Source organism: Erythranthe guttata, chromosome 14 (genome assembly GCF_056151865.1).
Source record: "Erythranthe guttata isolate IM_541 chromosome 14, IM_541, whole genome shotgun sequence".
Lineage (NCBI taxonomy): Eukaryota > Viridiplantae > Streptophyta > Magnoliopsida > Lamiales > Phrymaceae > Erythranthe > Erythranthe guttata.
The window spans coordinates 21459667-21475080 of record NC_142546.1 but is presented as its reverse complement, the minus strand read 5'-3'; the positions used below and the strand labels follow the sequence as shown (position 1 = coordinate 21475080).

The 15414-nt window shown below is 34.4% G+C and overlaps 2 protein-coding genes and 1 non-coding gene across 3 annotated transcripts; all 3 read right to left on the bottom strand.

The window, feature by feature from the left end:
* Nucleotides 1-331: 331 nt before the first annotated feature.
* TRNAA-UGC (transfer RNA alanine (anticodon UGC)) lies at nucleotides 332-404 on the bottom strand. Its single transcript has one exon. It is a non-coding gene; the product is annotated as a tRNA-Ala (tRNA).
* A 589-nt stretch (nucleotides 405-993) lies between these two features.
* On the bottom strand, nucleotides 994-9285 carry DGS1 (dgd1 suppressor 1). Its single transcript, XM_012983006.2, has 14 exons — nucleotides 8871-9285; nucleotides 8302-8416; nucleotides 8003-8206; nucleotides 6538-6675; nucleotides 6245-6406; nucleotides 5644-5838; nucleotides 4599-4699; nucleotides 3474-3563; nucleotides 2661-2733; nucleotides 2559-2587; nucleotides 2346-2469; nucleotides 1796-1906; nucleotides 1495-1595; nucleotides 994-1357 (listed from the first exon to the last, which is right to left on the bottom strand). Exons 1-14 carry the CDS (start codon nucleotides 9119-9121, stop codon nucleotides 1237-1239), a joined length of 1815 nt encoding a protein of 604 aa, XP_012838460.1. The 5' UTR covers nucleotides 9122-9285; the 3' UTR covers nucleotides 994-1236.
* A 553-nt stretch (nucleotides 9286-9838) lies between these two features.
* On the bottom strand, nucleotides 9839-13009 carry LOC105958677 (uncharacterized). Its single transcript, XM_012982688.2, has 6 exons — nucleotides 12710-13009; nucleotides 12050-12122; nucleotides 11811-11904; nucleotides 11013-11132; nucleotides 10865-10922; nucleotides 9839-10505 (listed from the first exon to the last, which is right to left on the bottom strand). Exons 1-6 carry the CDS (start codon nucleotides 12740-12742, stop codon nucleotides 10062-10064), a joined length of 822 nt encoding a protein of 273 aa, XP_012838142.2. The 5' UTR covers nucleotides 12743-13009; the 3' UTR covers nucleotides 9839-10061.
* Nucleotides 13010-15414: the final 2405 nt, after the last annotated feature.

Below are 15414 nucleotides of genomic sequence, written 5' to 3'. Positions count from 1 at the left end.
CTTTTCTCTATCTCTAATTGGGAATTTTTTATTTATTTTTCTCTTTTTTTAATAATATTTTCCATGCTCGATTGCTTTCTCAGACTTTTAATTGCAAAAATACATTTTAGATAATAATAATTTCAGAACCAACTTATATGTGTTGAACTTTATTTTAAGAAATTTCTTCAAAAAATATTTATTAAAATAATAATAATAAATTATGTTGGCCTCTCTCTTCTTTTTAATATTTAATAATAAAATCAAAATATATGTCCAAAAAAAATCTCTCTCTCTCCTTTTTAATATTTAATAATAAAATCAAAATATATGTACAAAAATAGTAGGGAAGTGGAGATGCGGGGGATCGAACCCCGTGCCTCTCGCATGCAAAGCGAGCGCTCTACCATTTGAGCTACATCCCCTGATTGAAGGCTGATTCTCTGTCTATTTCTTTACTTAAAGCCATGTATCGTAGGAGACACGAGATGATGTTCCCAGACAAAACTGTATGTATCCTTCATTAAGATACATATTGAGAAATGTAAACAGAACCTATTTGAATCATTTCATTTTTATGGTGACGGTAATTACATTTTTGTTTAAATTGAATTGACCACTGCTGGCTGCCGCCATGGCTAATTTGTGCCGTTTGACCCTCAGTATTTCCCTCTCTTGATTCAGAAAAAAAAAAAAGTGAAGTTTTAAGGATTTCTAGTGTTTTTTTTTTCTAATAAAACAATGAAATGGAGAATATTACTAAACAAAAATATCATAATTACAGACCAACAATCTTTTCTCTCAATCAACATTTGATTGGCGATCCATAAATTACCATATATATTCGAGACCGATATTAGAGAAGACAGTTAATGTTATTCATTAATATATGTCGACGCACATAAAAAGTTAAAAAATATATTTACGAATTAGAATGAATTTGGATTTGCTCGAGAAAAAAAAATGAATTTGGATTTGCTCGAGAAAAAAAAATGAATTTGGATTCGCTCGAGAAAAAAAATATGAATTTGGATAATTGATATACGTTTGAAATCCACTAAAATGGATAGCATGAAATATCACATTCATTCCAGACGTTTTTACCCGTAGATTTACTCAAGTACAAAAAACTGCGCGTGATTGGCCACAGCATGTTACAATACAAGAACAATCTTCAAAAGTGAAACTTAACGAGACTACAAAATTTCATGCATGCATTTAGAAGCCAACTGGAGTGCACAATAACAGCAAAAAAATCTAGTTGCGTTTTGAAGAAGGAAGCAAGCAGTCATAGACCCGCTCCATACGTGATGCAATACTCAGCTTGTGCTCCGTTTGGAGACCTGGCTTTGCCAAATCAATGATATCCTGTCTCAAACTGATCACAACATAAACGGTTAGATATTTAATTATGGCATTCGTCTCCAGGAAAAACAAAATCGACCTTAACCCCATTTAGTGTAGATATTATTTTGAAATATTTAGTGCAGATAAGTGAAGCAGAGAGAAACTAACCACATCCATTCACCAGTGTCTTTTGCATGCCTCTCCACCAGACAGTGTAGGGAATCGAGAAAACACAACCCTAGTCCGTACATGCATTGAGCATCGTTTTCCTGCCAAAATTCAACCGAAAAATATAAGGCTTAGTTTCCTCCATAAAGAACCAAAAGGATTCACATACATCAAAACAAGTATCACTTTTGAATAGGCGTTACACTATAAGTCGTACGTTTTTGTTTTTGGTGAAATCATTCGGCTGGACAAAGCTAATGTTACTATCTTAGTAAAATGATCAGATAACGAATATGCGTACCAATCCTTGATCTTTGTAAATCTGAAACTGCATTATAGCTCTCTCAATTTCTCTCAGCAGTAGCCTTCTTTGAATACGAGCAACTCTTCCTCTACCTTCAGCTCTGGTATCCTAATTCAAGACAATAACAAGTCAGATTTCTTAACAGTACCATATCAATTGTGATATCCAGCTTGTCGCATTATCATTCTTTCAATGCTCATATCTGTATCGATCCGGTAAAAGAAAAAAATGATGCTCAACAAAATATGGGGGTCAATGTTTACTGAGTTAACAAATATAAACTTATAAATCAGTCAACAGCTATACCAAAGTCAAAACAGATAGGTGCTTCTTCTCGACAATATAATAACAGTGAAATTTGACTCTTACCTTTCAGCTCTACTAACATTATTATAAACATTTTGAAAATTATACGAACAATAAAAAGGATATCATTAATAACGTTTAAAACATGAAATAGAACATATGATACAGCAAGCAACTACATTATATCTCCCTTGTACCAAATTAGAAATATCCCCACAGAAGTAGAAGACAAATATTTTACCTGTTTAAACCATGCTCGCACCACCATGACTAGAATGAGGGAGATAAAGAAAGCTGGCAAAGCAGCTAGAATAGCAAAGTTGATTTCATTGGCCCTCAGGATCTGATCTAGCTCAAGCATTGCTCTGTTTTTTCAGTAGTTGGACGTAAGGAACAATCTTCTCGTTTGAAATACAGTAATTACTTAAGTAAGAAGATAAATGAAATCACTCACTCTTCAATATCCAGTTTTAGCTTCTGAACCTGTAGTGGAGAAGTTGTATCAGGTGACAAGGCCAAAAACTACTGATTGCACTAGTAATGTTGATTGTGTTACCTGAATAAGAAGAGCACGTACAAGCTCTCCACCAACAAGACCCTGAATGGGATGAGTAAGTTCTTTCTCGTACCTAGAAATTCAACTTTCTTAGTATTCCGTTCATCGGTTCATGCTAAACTAGACACAACATGCACATCAAAGTTCTAAGGTCTACCAATCATATGACCTATTATTTGCGACAGACTAATCGATAAAAAAACTTCAATTTGGAAGCCCTTATATTCGACAAGATTGTCTACCTTCCATGGTATAAAATGGATCACCATTAATTAATTAATCAGGAACCTCTTTCAATAGGTTAGTTGGTCAGTCACAACCTCCAAGCTTAAGAAATATGCATTTTCATACTTGATTTGACAAAAAAATATGCATCCAATAACAGATTTGACCAAAGAAGCAAAGAACTAAATTAGGACCAGGTCCTTCTCTACACAATTGGATTGCAAATATTGGTTGGCCTTGATGAATGGATGAAAACTATCTGGACAATATCACTTGTACAACTGAGAAGTTGAAACAAAATGAGCAATGAGATATTGCTCATCTGAAGATGACTAGTCTGCAGTCTTCTCTCTTGTACTTCTCAAAATAACTCTTTTTCAATAAGTATTTGGAGCAGTGTAAGTCCGAAATTAAAGAAACTGTGTAGTAATAGAGTAAGATTAAGAAAATGAACTTCAAACGTCATATAAATCTTCTTTTATGCTATTACAAACAGAGATGACCTGTAGCACCAGTTTACAGCATGTTGGACCATTGCTCACGAGACATACTCAAGAATATATGTAAAAACCAAAAAGAAACTTTTACCTGTTCATTACAATCTCGAGCATTTTCTGGTCAGATGCATTCACTGGAAACTGTTTACCTATTGTCTGCTCACTAAAAGCTACGAGCATTCTGCAACAAAGAAGCAACCATATCACCGGAAGTATAAAGGTAAAGAGGAAAGCATTCCAGAAAGAATAAGCGTAAGTGAAAAACCAACTATGCTCCATTTTTGTGGACTGGTGAAAATTAGAGCACCTAAGATGAAAGATAGACACTGCCATCCTACTAAGTTACAATCATAAGCAGAGCAGCATTACAGGAAAGCACATGAAGACTCTAACTAAACATAAGACAGGAAACCCGATACCAAAAAAGTTTATTAATAAATCAAGATGAAAGTACATATTTATTCGCTTTGCTTGCATTCAACAGGAGAAACCATGATAGCAGATGTCTCGAGGAGCAGAAATCGCCACATGACGACATGTTATCTCTTTCTTTCTCATTGGAATAATGGTGCATGACACCAGACAATATCACAGACAACCTTAGGCAGAGTCGGCAAGGGGAGCACCCCTTAAGAATTACAGTATGGCACATAGGAGACCAGCAACTTAGTTTACAGAGATGTAATAAGTATGTCAAAAAAGTTGTGAGGGAGCTTTTATTGATCTATAAGTACTTTATGTAACTTGTGCAATTGGCAAGCATTCAGAAGCATTGTCTACATTAAGGATGTGCAACATCTTACTCTTTCATAAATAATAAAAATTATTGCTGAACTATCAATCCTTTTAAAGGTAGGAGGATACAGTAATTAAACTCCAATAAAAAAACACAGTTAAAAATAGGAAGTTAACAAGATTTCACGGCTTTATATCTGAACATCAAACCCTAATAAAAAGCGTAACTACTGTGTCAAACGACAATCAAAATGCTTTTAAAGTCATTAGCATGAGAATAAGCATTATTTTCACAATAAAGACGAAGAAAACATAGCTAAGTAGATAACAGTACACCAATTATTAAAATAGGATGTAATAATGTGCCAGAAACAGGGACAGAAAACAAACTAATTTTCGTAAATTTTAAAATGGGTTGTAAACATTCAAAAAAACAAATTAACTTTCTTCTCACTAGGTATCAAGAATTAAACCAGCTCACCTATGTAAAGAGTCAGCAGTCAACTTAACTTCTTCACGTTCCATTACACCTTTTTGTCTTTTCCTGAAGGTCTCAAAAAGCTCATCCCTTATAGACAGGATCTAGTTCGAAAGAAACAAAGGGAATATTGTAAAAACAACTAATACACCAAAAACCATACTCTGATACAAGTATTTCAGTAAAATGGAAGATCCCCGAGGAGCATAAAAAATGGAAGGATCTCATTTAACCATGAAAGCAATATTCAGTGAAGATGGAAAACAAACGAACCCGTGAATTCATAATACAATGATTACCAGAGAATAGAGATATATAGAAAAGAAGTCAAAGGATTTTCTTATAAGGTACCATCAGTACACATATACAAGTTTTTTCTTTTCAAATCACAATTAGACGTGTTATTGCTAGAAAATACTGCTAAAAGAACTTGGTCAAAATCAGAATTGATTCGACAGGATAAACTCATTGCTTTGTCGAAGCAAAACTCCATGCTAAGAGTACTAAAAACAATTAAATATTATTGTTATAAGAACGAGCAACCTTTACATTGAGATACATTATTTTAGTCCCCATTTTCTACATAGACATATAATCAGACTGATAATTTCATTGTATGAAAGCACACAGATCCATGAAGATTTGAAATCTAATTTAAACCATAAAAACCATGACTTCTAAAGTCACTAGTCACTACTACTCCAATAATCTTCACAAGAATGAAAGAGAAACAACTTTCACCGACAACTGACAATTTGCAAAAAGTTTCCCATCCCCTCCCCTTCTTATATAGGTGTGCAGATATATATGATCAGTAACAGGAGTTTCAGCCAAAAAACTGAAACAATATTTAAAGTACAACTCATTCAGCAGTTTTAGCTAACATTTAAGCATTGAAAAGTGAAAGCACTGATAGTATGAAAACCAGCATGCTGTTATACTGATTTAATTACTTTCTTCCCTTCCAACTACTATAGTAAGAATTTAATCCCCCCCCAAAAAAAAAAGATCTGCTGATGATGAGTTGAGAGGGTTCAAAAAAACTTACTGGCTGCTCCACATGATCATTCCAAAAGGTTATTGTCGAATCCTTTGCCTCGCGAATCCAATTGTCGATGTCAGAGCTTCCCATGAACTTGCTATGTCGAAGAAGCCAAAGTGAACAAACAGAAATTCCAACAGCGCCACAGGTATAGTGCATCCAGTACAAAGTAACTTTCTTTGGCTTGCGATGTTTGGAAACCTAAATAAGGTTGTGTCGAGTCAATGCAATGAGTGCAAAAAACAATTTTCATATTATTGTTTACAAAATAGTGTGCTACAAAGTTATATGGCTGGAAGAAAGACAACTTTAAAAATCACAATCACATCGCAATGGTGGTGTACATATGAAGCAAATAATGTTACTGGAATTCCAGAAAACCCCAGAAAAGACATAAATTATTCCCTCTATTAAAGAGAAAACTTAGTTTCAATTAGTAGGCGCCATCCCAATAATCTGCATAAATGGAAAATTTATTGGTCTAAAACATGAAAATTAATACCGGCGATACTTCTTAGGTGGAAAGAAAATTGGAATCAAAGTAAAATGGAAAAAAAAAACAACTATGAGGACATTAACGAAACTCGTGTTTGAGAGAAACTCTTACAAGCACAGATAAGTAAGAATCCAGTGTGTGTAGGTTTTCATATATCAAGTTGATGGCATCTCTTATCTCACATTCTGACCACTGAGAACCTTCCTGATTTACTTCTGGAAGTTTTGCAAACATCAGAGGAACTGAATAGCTGCCATCCACCGATGAGCCACTCTGCATAGTAAAGATTTTATTGGAAAAAAAGTAAAAGAAGAATTATAACAGCAGTGTCTACAAAGATTTTTTGTGTTCTTACGACAAAGTTACACCGGAAACATGTGTAAAAACAACATTACACGAGTTACCTGACGATTTGCATGAAAATGGCCAATAGATGCCTCCAATTTCAAAAATAAATCATTGATTGTAACCAACAACGAGGGCAATGAATTCTCCGGATCCTTCACCAGATCTTCTCCAATTCTGTCAACCTCCATATAAACCTACATACGTTGTGATTTGTCAAGTAAATAGAACTTTACTCATGAAAGAAAATGCAGATACGTATCCATGAACATATTATCATCTTAAGCAATTAAGGATGCATATGGAAAAAAATTCAGGCTCATGATCCATCGGTATATACACTTGCTCCTAGAGTTTTCTGATTAAATGTGGTCCTTTCGTTTTTGCCAAACTAAGAACCGAGTGTTTGTCAAAAAAGAAAAGAAAAAAAAAACTAGTACCAAAGTAACTAAATTATACTGACATTTTAAATCTATAAATAAATTCTAGATATCAGTTTATGCTTTTCATCTATTTCTTAGGTAACAAGTTAGAAAATAAACTACAGATATTTAAAAATGAATATTCTTGATGTAGGTGCCCGTTATTGTGGCTAGAACTTGCAATTATTTGGTGTAGACATTTCTACATTGATATCAAGTATCTGCAGCTCAATGCAACCTTTTTAAGAAAGTATGCATATGTAGTAGCTATCTGCGAGTGATGGCAAAGGTCTTGAAAAATAAACAGGCGATGAAAAAGAGGTAGGGAAACAAACGAATTCAAAAGTCAAATTATTCAAAAAATTATATTTGATAAAAGGAAGGTCCTCTTTAAACCCTCTTCCTTGAAAAAAAAAACGAGTGACATATTTTCTTTAGACACTAAGGCCAACATACTGCCAGAAGAATGAAATGCTTGAATTTGTTTTTCTACAGAGCATATATATAGTTTGTTGTGACAGTGAAGGTAACCTGAAGAAGTTGTACCTGCTGAGGTAACGAAATCAAAGATATGAGAGGTCAAAACGTACTATGAAAAGAAAAGGTGAAGTGTATAACCATACTACGGAGATCATCAGCGCAGAGTATAGTACTGGAAAATCAAAATGGTTGGCAATAGAAAGCTGACAATAAATAATACAAATGCAACAACTTGCAAGAAAAACACCTTCAACTACTGCTTAGAGTTTCCAGTGCATGACAATTTAAACAACAAAAAACAGGAAGTCTTACTCCATGTCATGAACCCATACCATAACCAAGTCCATTTCAGTTATTTTTAATTCACAAAAGGTTACAGAAACTCTATATCTTGAAGGTATGTAGTCAACTTGAAGATATAACCTCCAATATATGTCTCGGGAGAAACATTATGTAAACATGTAGGGCTGTTTACTAGCAACCACGAATTTTTGGTTCATCTAGATATTGTGAAAGATTTTGAATGGCTAATATCATGGTAGCAGAATAACTTCAACAGAAAACAATATTTGCACCCAACATTTAATACCAACATAAGAGATGATGAATTGAAAATTCTAACCTTGGCCAAAAAGGTAGCCAAACAGTATCTTAGACTAGCCAATACGCTAATCCTCTCAGATATGTAAGAAGATGCTGAACAATGGAGCTTCTGCATGCTAGAACCATCAGCAAGACAATCGCGTATCAGTTGTAGAGTACCATTAATAAATGCACACGGCCCTCGTTCGCATATCATGAAGTATGATTTCCGAGCACTTGAACCCTGAAACACAATATTACATTAAATTAACAACCAAGGCATTACCCAATGAATACATTACTAGTTTGCACCACTGGACAAACGCTTAAGTCACTGACCTCAGCTCTTAAGTGCCAAAACCCTAAGTTCTTCTGAATGTTGTGCAAATTCTGAAGCGTATGCTCAATTATATCCTCCAAAACATTAAAAATTCTACGAGCCTCGGGTGTAATCCTGTGTGTGGGACATGGAAAATCATCTTACAATCAAAAACCACAACGCTATCTGTTTTTTAATAATGAATACAGAATCAACTGTGATCATCATCGTAAATAGAACCAATCCACATAGTCAGTTATTGAAACAAAAACTTGCTGCATTTCTTTTCTTTCTCTTGCATGGGTGAATACGAACAAAATGAAACATGGCAAAATCTCCAGTAATGCAGTACCTAAATAACAGAATTCTTAAATAAAAAAGTACGACACTATTCCCCAAAATTTCAAACAACAGATATTCAAATAACAGGTTGTTGACAATATTCCACTATTCTCCCCGTCGCACCACATGCCATGACGCATACACATCAATTTTGCGATCAAAAAATCTTAATTGAATCAACGAACAGTGTTAAAGTATCCCGATAAATCTACGACAGATGATGATTCAAGTGAAAATGAATTCATACGCAGAAGACCGGTCGAGTGAAGCAGCAGCGGTAACAGAGGGCAAAGGTAGGGGAAGGCAGGTTTTCCTCCTGCGGCGTCGTTTCGAGGAGCCATAGAAGCTCACGATCCTCGAGAGGAAACCATCGGGAAAACCGATTGAAATAGGGAAGAAACTGCGGATGCTGTTCCGGACATAGTTGGAGTATAATGAGGCCAGAGCTTTTAGATTGTTTGACGGCAACGGAGACTCGTCTCCCGATGAAACCTCCATTGTTGAAGCGCCGCGCCAACCTCGATGGATGATTTTCAATCACTTCGTAGTCCTAGAGAGAGAGAGAGAGAGAGAAGAGAAGTACTGTGTGTTGTGCGTGCGAGATGGTGAACTTGCAGAAGGGGGTTTGTGCCAGGTAGTTGAAATTGAAAATGGAAAGTCATTCAGCGGAAAAACAAAGCAAAAAGGAAATATGCTTTCTATTGGGCTGGAACTGGATAAAGCCCAATAACATATTACTATTTTGCCCTTCAAAATATGGGCCGACCCGTTTGAAGTATGCCTTGTTTGTTTTCACTATTTTATTTTTTTGTAATTTTAAAATTGGAAAAAACATTTGATTAGTTCATTTTAGTAACAAATAAATCTTCTTTTGAAATAAATTAATAAGAATGTTTCGTGTTCAAAAATAAAAGGGTAAATTACGAGCAACTCCCTGAGGTAAGCTCATGTTACAAAAAAAATCTCTCATGTTTGGATAATTACAATCAGTTCATCAACTATGAATTTTCTTACATATCCACCATTTTGGTGTCAAATTTAACAGAATCTTCTAGATTTCGTGGAATGTTCTCTAGTTTGTATTTTTTGTGTGTAAAATTGCAGTTTCTGATGCACTGCAATCTAATATTTACAAGCCAAGAGACACATCTTATGATCATCTTGTTTCAAAATGTGAAGCTCGAATAGGGCAAAACCGGTACAAAGAGTATAATATTCCACATAATCTAGAAGATTTTACTAAATTTAACACTGCAAGAGTGGACGTGTAAGAAGATACAGAAAAAAAAGACATGTAATTTTTTTGCAGATAAAACTTACCATACTAATAAGATTCAAGTTGTTCAACTTATGTACACAAAGCCCACAAGCAACCCTACGGTTAAGCTGTAAGAAATAAAGGTGAAAAGCAATTACCATTTGTTTGCAGCAACTCAACTCATCCTTCCTCGTCATAATCTTCCTCTTCCTCATTCGCCCCATTGTTCAAATTAGCAAGCTGAACAGTATCAATATCCAGCATTGCCACGTCATCAAGGGACCAACCAGGAATATCTTCGTGTTTCTTGTCAGAAGATGGCTTTTTCGAAGACTCCGTCAGAGTGGAATCGTCCTTCTCGTCTAACTCAGCATTAAGGTCAAATTTTATAACGGATTTATCAGCATTGTTTTCACCTGTAGTTATTGAATCTACAGCACCTACAAGATTATTTGTCTTCCCCAAACGTTCATTATCGTTTTCACCGTCCTTGTCAGAGAGATCCGGATCGTCTTCAAATTTCTCGCACTTAACTAATTCTTTCTGTAATGTTCGAGCACCTCTACCCCTACCCCTACCCCTACCCCTGATTACCCCACTGCTGATGGCGTGGCCAGTCTCATGCTGCAATAATTAAAGCATCCAGTAAAACTTGGTCATTAATTATCGACATATTATTATATTACAAGAAATGAAAAAGAAGTTAACGTAGTAACCATTCGAGAATTTCAATGACAATGCTAAAATTTTGTAGATGCTTTAATTTACTAGCAGGAATTGCTTGTAGATCATTTTATAGTTCTAATATCAAGAGTCGATAGTATACTCTGGCAAAAACATTTCGAAAGATGTTGGTTTTCAGATATATTGTTTGTTTTTCAAGTAAGCTTGGTTTCAGGTTTTCAGATATACATTCTGACACGATGCTGAATTTTATATTGCGTTACATGCCAGAAATCAGAAGATATGAAATTTTAGCTTACCATGTCTATCTTATTAGGCTCGTCCTTGTCGTGTTCATCTTCATTTTCTGTAATCTTCCTGCAATGAAAAAATGAATAGCATTATAAAGTTGTATTTTAAAATTTCATTTCCCATACCGGAGAGCAACTACGTGATATGCGCCCTAACCTTCTCTTGGTAGCGGATCTATTCTCTGCTACAGCAGCATCTGAACCACCCAAGTCGGGAACCTTACTGACAGTGTCGCGCAGGAAATCAAACACATTAAAGCTCTGTACACATTGCTTCCTACAAGTGAAAGAAGTAACATTACAGTAAGATCGTCAGTCAACTGAGCCCTCGTTTGGAATTTGTGATTATGAAATTCTTGTATTGGCTAATACACCTTCACGCCTCGGAATATTGATAAGATTGATTGCATTAGATGGGATTACATTGTCCATGGTAATCTAATACTTGATTATCGTATGTCTGTGAATAATGATGTAAAATACTTAGGCCGCGTTTGGTTGCCAATATAAGATTAGCCAAGATAAGATTAAATAATCTAATGAAACCCGATTATATTATTTGACCTTCGATGATCCAATAAAAAACATGCCTAAAAGGCAAGATAAGCCATGATAACGTAATATTTGCGGGTCGACCCGGCAAGTTATTGGGGATAGCAAACATCAAACAAAGTCCTATTATTTAGTTAATCATGGCTAAGATCCCCAACCAAACGGGGCCTTATATGATAAGTAATAAGAGGCGTTGAGGTTGGACTAAACCCCAAACATTTGATAAACATTGATAAACATTGATTATAGAGGTAAAGATTTGACAAACCTTGATTATATTATCTATCAGATCTATAATAGTTCCCAAACAGAACAATGGCAGAACAGTGTAATATGACTGGTATGTGTCACAAGTCACTCTCAACAAAATAGAATACAACGAAAGATTTCAGATGAAACTTACAAATGGAAAGAATTTACAGTTTTCGCTCCTTTCTTCAGCGTTATATCATAAGTCCGGTCACATAAAGCTTGCAGAAATAGTTCCAGTGCTTTCGCTAAATATTTTCAATCCAAAAACATATAAGCACACAGTAAAACTTATTTCCCATGACAAGAGACAAAACAAAATAGACTACAGATATAAAATAACCTCTAAAACGCGAAACGTATATTAACACCATGATAATTGGGATAACGTACATACTAGAAGAGGTACAGGCAGAGCCATCTTTCCCACATCCTCATCAGCTTGCATGATCTTTTTAATTCGAGCCTGCAAAAAGAATTTTAAATCATACAACAAGGGATCGTCTAGATTTCAGATGTTAATTGTTTTCATATGACATGACATAACATCTGGCATCTCGATTTCTTTACATATCGGAACTTATTTCCACATACTAGATCCACTTCAGAAGACAATAATCTTTAAATGGTCCTATCGAGATAAATTTCCAGTTAAAAAACACGAGAAATAAATAATTCGCAAGCCATGTCTAAATTGAATCAGCAAGTCTTCATCTTTCTATTGCAGAACACACTAGTCGATTTCATGACATTGTATGTACAACACTTCCCCTCTTTTCCCCTACTTTAAACTGAAATCTCACAATTCAACCAATTAAATCACCCTCCCCCCTTCAATTTTTTTCAACATTCATTCTAATTTCAAACTAACAAAAATTACAACAGCAGGAACAAAAATCAAACTGCTAATAAGCATACGGAGTGGAATAAATCAAATGAAACAGAATAGAAACGATAATCAATTCCTAAGCACAAACGCAACTGCATAAACACTTCAAAAATCAAATGAAAACCTCAACACATACAGATAGAACAAGGAAAAAAAAGAATTACCGCCGGAAAACGGGAGTCGAGCTTTTTTTTCATGGATTCAAAAAAGCCACCAACAAATTTGCAATTTCCCAAACCCTAGCTTCTGAACAAGTCTCGTAAACACACACACACGCGCGCGCATAAGCAAGTAAACCGGCGGTGTATCCCAGCTCAAAAGTTTTCACAAGTTGCCCGCAGAAAATTCAAAATGGTTGCGTCTTCGCAGAAAAAAAAATAATGCACAACAAATAAAAACAAAAATGAATAAATATTAATTGGTGAATTCGTTTTTCTCGGACTACACCCCACGATTAACTTTTCACTTTTTACTGAGCGCCAAAGTTCAACTCTTTTAATCATTTTTCAGTTTTTTACCGTTTTATTATTTACCGTCGAGTCAATTTTGCAGGTGCCTGGGGCCACGCGGTCTAAGAGTTTTCTGGCCAATAACATGATGACACATCAGAAAGTATAGTTAGCGGCGGGATTGAATAGACAAATATTTTGAAGGGTAAATTTCACATACCTCCATTTAGTTAGGCGTAATTATAGATAGACCCATCTAATTTAGAAAACTATATTTACAGCCCTTTAGATTCGATATTAGGCTATTAGCTACTCTCCATCGTTCGTCCGTCATCGTACCTCGACCACCGTTTGCTGTCGCCGTCGAGAGTCCAAGAAAATACATAGATTATGAAAGAAAAAACCGATCAATACAGAAAATTGTTGAAAAATCCGTACAAATATTTGTAGGGCATACCCATATTAAGAACTCTTAAAAAATTCAGTGTATAGATTCGTTCTTGGTTCTTTTGCTTCTTCCTGTTTCCTTTTGTTCATGAAATGGTCGCTTTCGACGACACATGCAAATGATGAAATGTTTTTTCTTCTCGAAATTGTTTAAAAATAAGACAACGTTGAAGTGGTATAGTGTATAATTGATGGGTATTAATTAAAAAATAAATAAAATGGTTGAGTGCTATGAGAAATTTAATGAATTTCAAATAATCTGCCATGAACTCATTTCTCCTTAAATTGTTATACATATTATGTTGTGAAATGGCTTACAAATGTTCATATTTCAATATATTTTACATGTTGGTCCAAAAGGACCAAAACTTGTCGGTACATCTCTATCTATTTATACCACTTGAACTTAAATAAACCAAATTATATTACTTTATTACTTTGTTTAGTAATTGTATTATAAAACATTATATGTATTTAATAAGAAAATATTAAAAATCTCGTATTTTATTTTGGCCTATAGCCCACCGAACAAAGTGATGGCCTTCACCTAATAGGTTCTAACAAAATCTTCCTTTGTCCGGTTAAGCTGCGTGTCTTAATTACGAAATTATAAATAAATACCCGACGAACAATATCGGATAATTTTGCATATAAATCTATACGAATAATCATTCACTAAACACACATAAACACAAATGTTTGTGCTATTATATATAGATCAATGGTACATGATCACTAAAAGTAATAGTGGAGCCAGTATATAGTCAGGGGGGCCATGGCCCCCTATATTTATCAATTCCTATTATTTTACATACATTTTCATGTTTACTAGCATTAACGGTCCCTTCAAAAAAAAATTAACTCCATTCAGCCCCCTGAATTTGGAATTCTGGCTCCGCCACTAATCGGTTAAAAAATTGATTAGCTGCCACGTGGCTGCTCTTCTCCAAACCACAGTACCCCGTGCATTGTTCACTTGTACCTTACAGTTTTTTTACTACCAACAACTATAATAATAATAGGGACTATTAATGAGAACCCCCTCTAACATTATTATAATAAGAATAGGTCCAGGTCATTTTTCTTTATTAGTGAGAAATCCATTCTTTTCTTATTCTCAAATTTACCCTTCCATTATTCACTACCCATTATTCGCTAGTTTGATGTATTTTTTTATTTTTTATTTTTTATATTTTAATATTAATTTTCGTTTTTTTTATTTATTTCTTCTTTAATAAATAATGTTTTTTTTAAATTTTTTTTTTTTTTATTTTTTTTAATATTTTTCTGTAAATATTCCTTTTCTATATTATTTTAATTTTCAGTTAAAACAACTATATACCAATAAAACGACTGTTATTAAAACGACTATTATTAAAACGGCTATTATTAAAACAATTAGTATTAAAACAATAATACATCAGTTTCACAATTTATTAAATTAATTATATATTATATTATTTCCATTGTAAGATTAACTAATTATTTAATCAAAACATCTCCAAAACAACTATTTGTTAAATCAACTATTTATTCAAACCAACTAAAAAGTAATGAAAACAATAATATTGTTGTGCAAAAACAACTATATTGCTATACGAAAACAACTATATTGAATCAACTACAAATTATTGAAATCCACAGAAGCAAAAGCAAAAAAAACACACCAAAATTCCAACAAAAACGACTATTATTGAAACCAACTACAACCGTAACGAAAACAACTATATATTTTTGAGTAACACGAACGCAATTTCAACAAACGAGCCTTCCAAACAATACCTCCTCCTCGAGGTCAATCTATTCAATTACAACGGTGGTGGAGACGGTCTTCCGACGAGGATTCCGGGAATGCTTCCAAAAACCGAAAGAACAAAAAAAAAAAAAATACCAACGGATCTGCTCATCCCTCAGAAAGGAAAGGGGGAGATCGGAAGGATACCGTCCGTCCTAGATTCGGCGGTGTCGCCTTG

Excerpts from the sequence above, each read along its gene's own strand:
- DGS1 (XM_012983006.2), bottom strand. The coding sequence starts at position 9,121 with ATGGAGGTTTCATCGGGAGACGAGTCTCCGTTGCCGTCAAACAATCTA. Across the intron at positions 8,417-8,870 it reads TCACTCGACCGGTCTTCTGC|GATTACACCCGAGGCTCGTA; the intron begins GTATGAATTCAT and ends TCCCACACACAG. Across the intron at positions 4,700-5,643 it reads ATGATCATGTGGAGCAGCCA|ATCCTGTCTATAAGGGATGA; the intron begins GTAAGTTTTTTT and ends CTTTCGAACTAG.
- LOC105958677 (XM_012982688.2), bottom strand. The coding sequence starts at position 12,742 with ATGAAAAAAAAGCTCGACTCCCGTTTTCCGGCG. Across the intron at positions 10,923-11,012 it reads AGATCCGCTACCAAGAGAAG|GAAGATTACAGAAAATGAAG; the intron begins GTTAGGGCGCAT and ends TTTTCATTGCAG. Across the intron at positions 10,506-10,864 it reads AGCCTAATAAGATAGACATG|CATGAGACTGGCCACGCCAT; the intron begins GTAAGCTAAAAT and ends TAATTATTGCAG.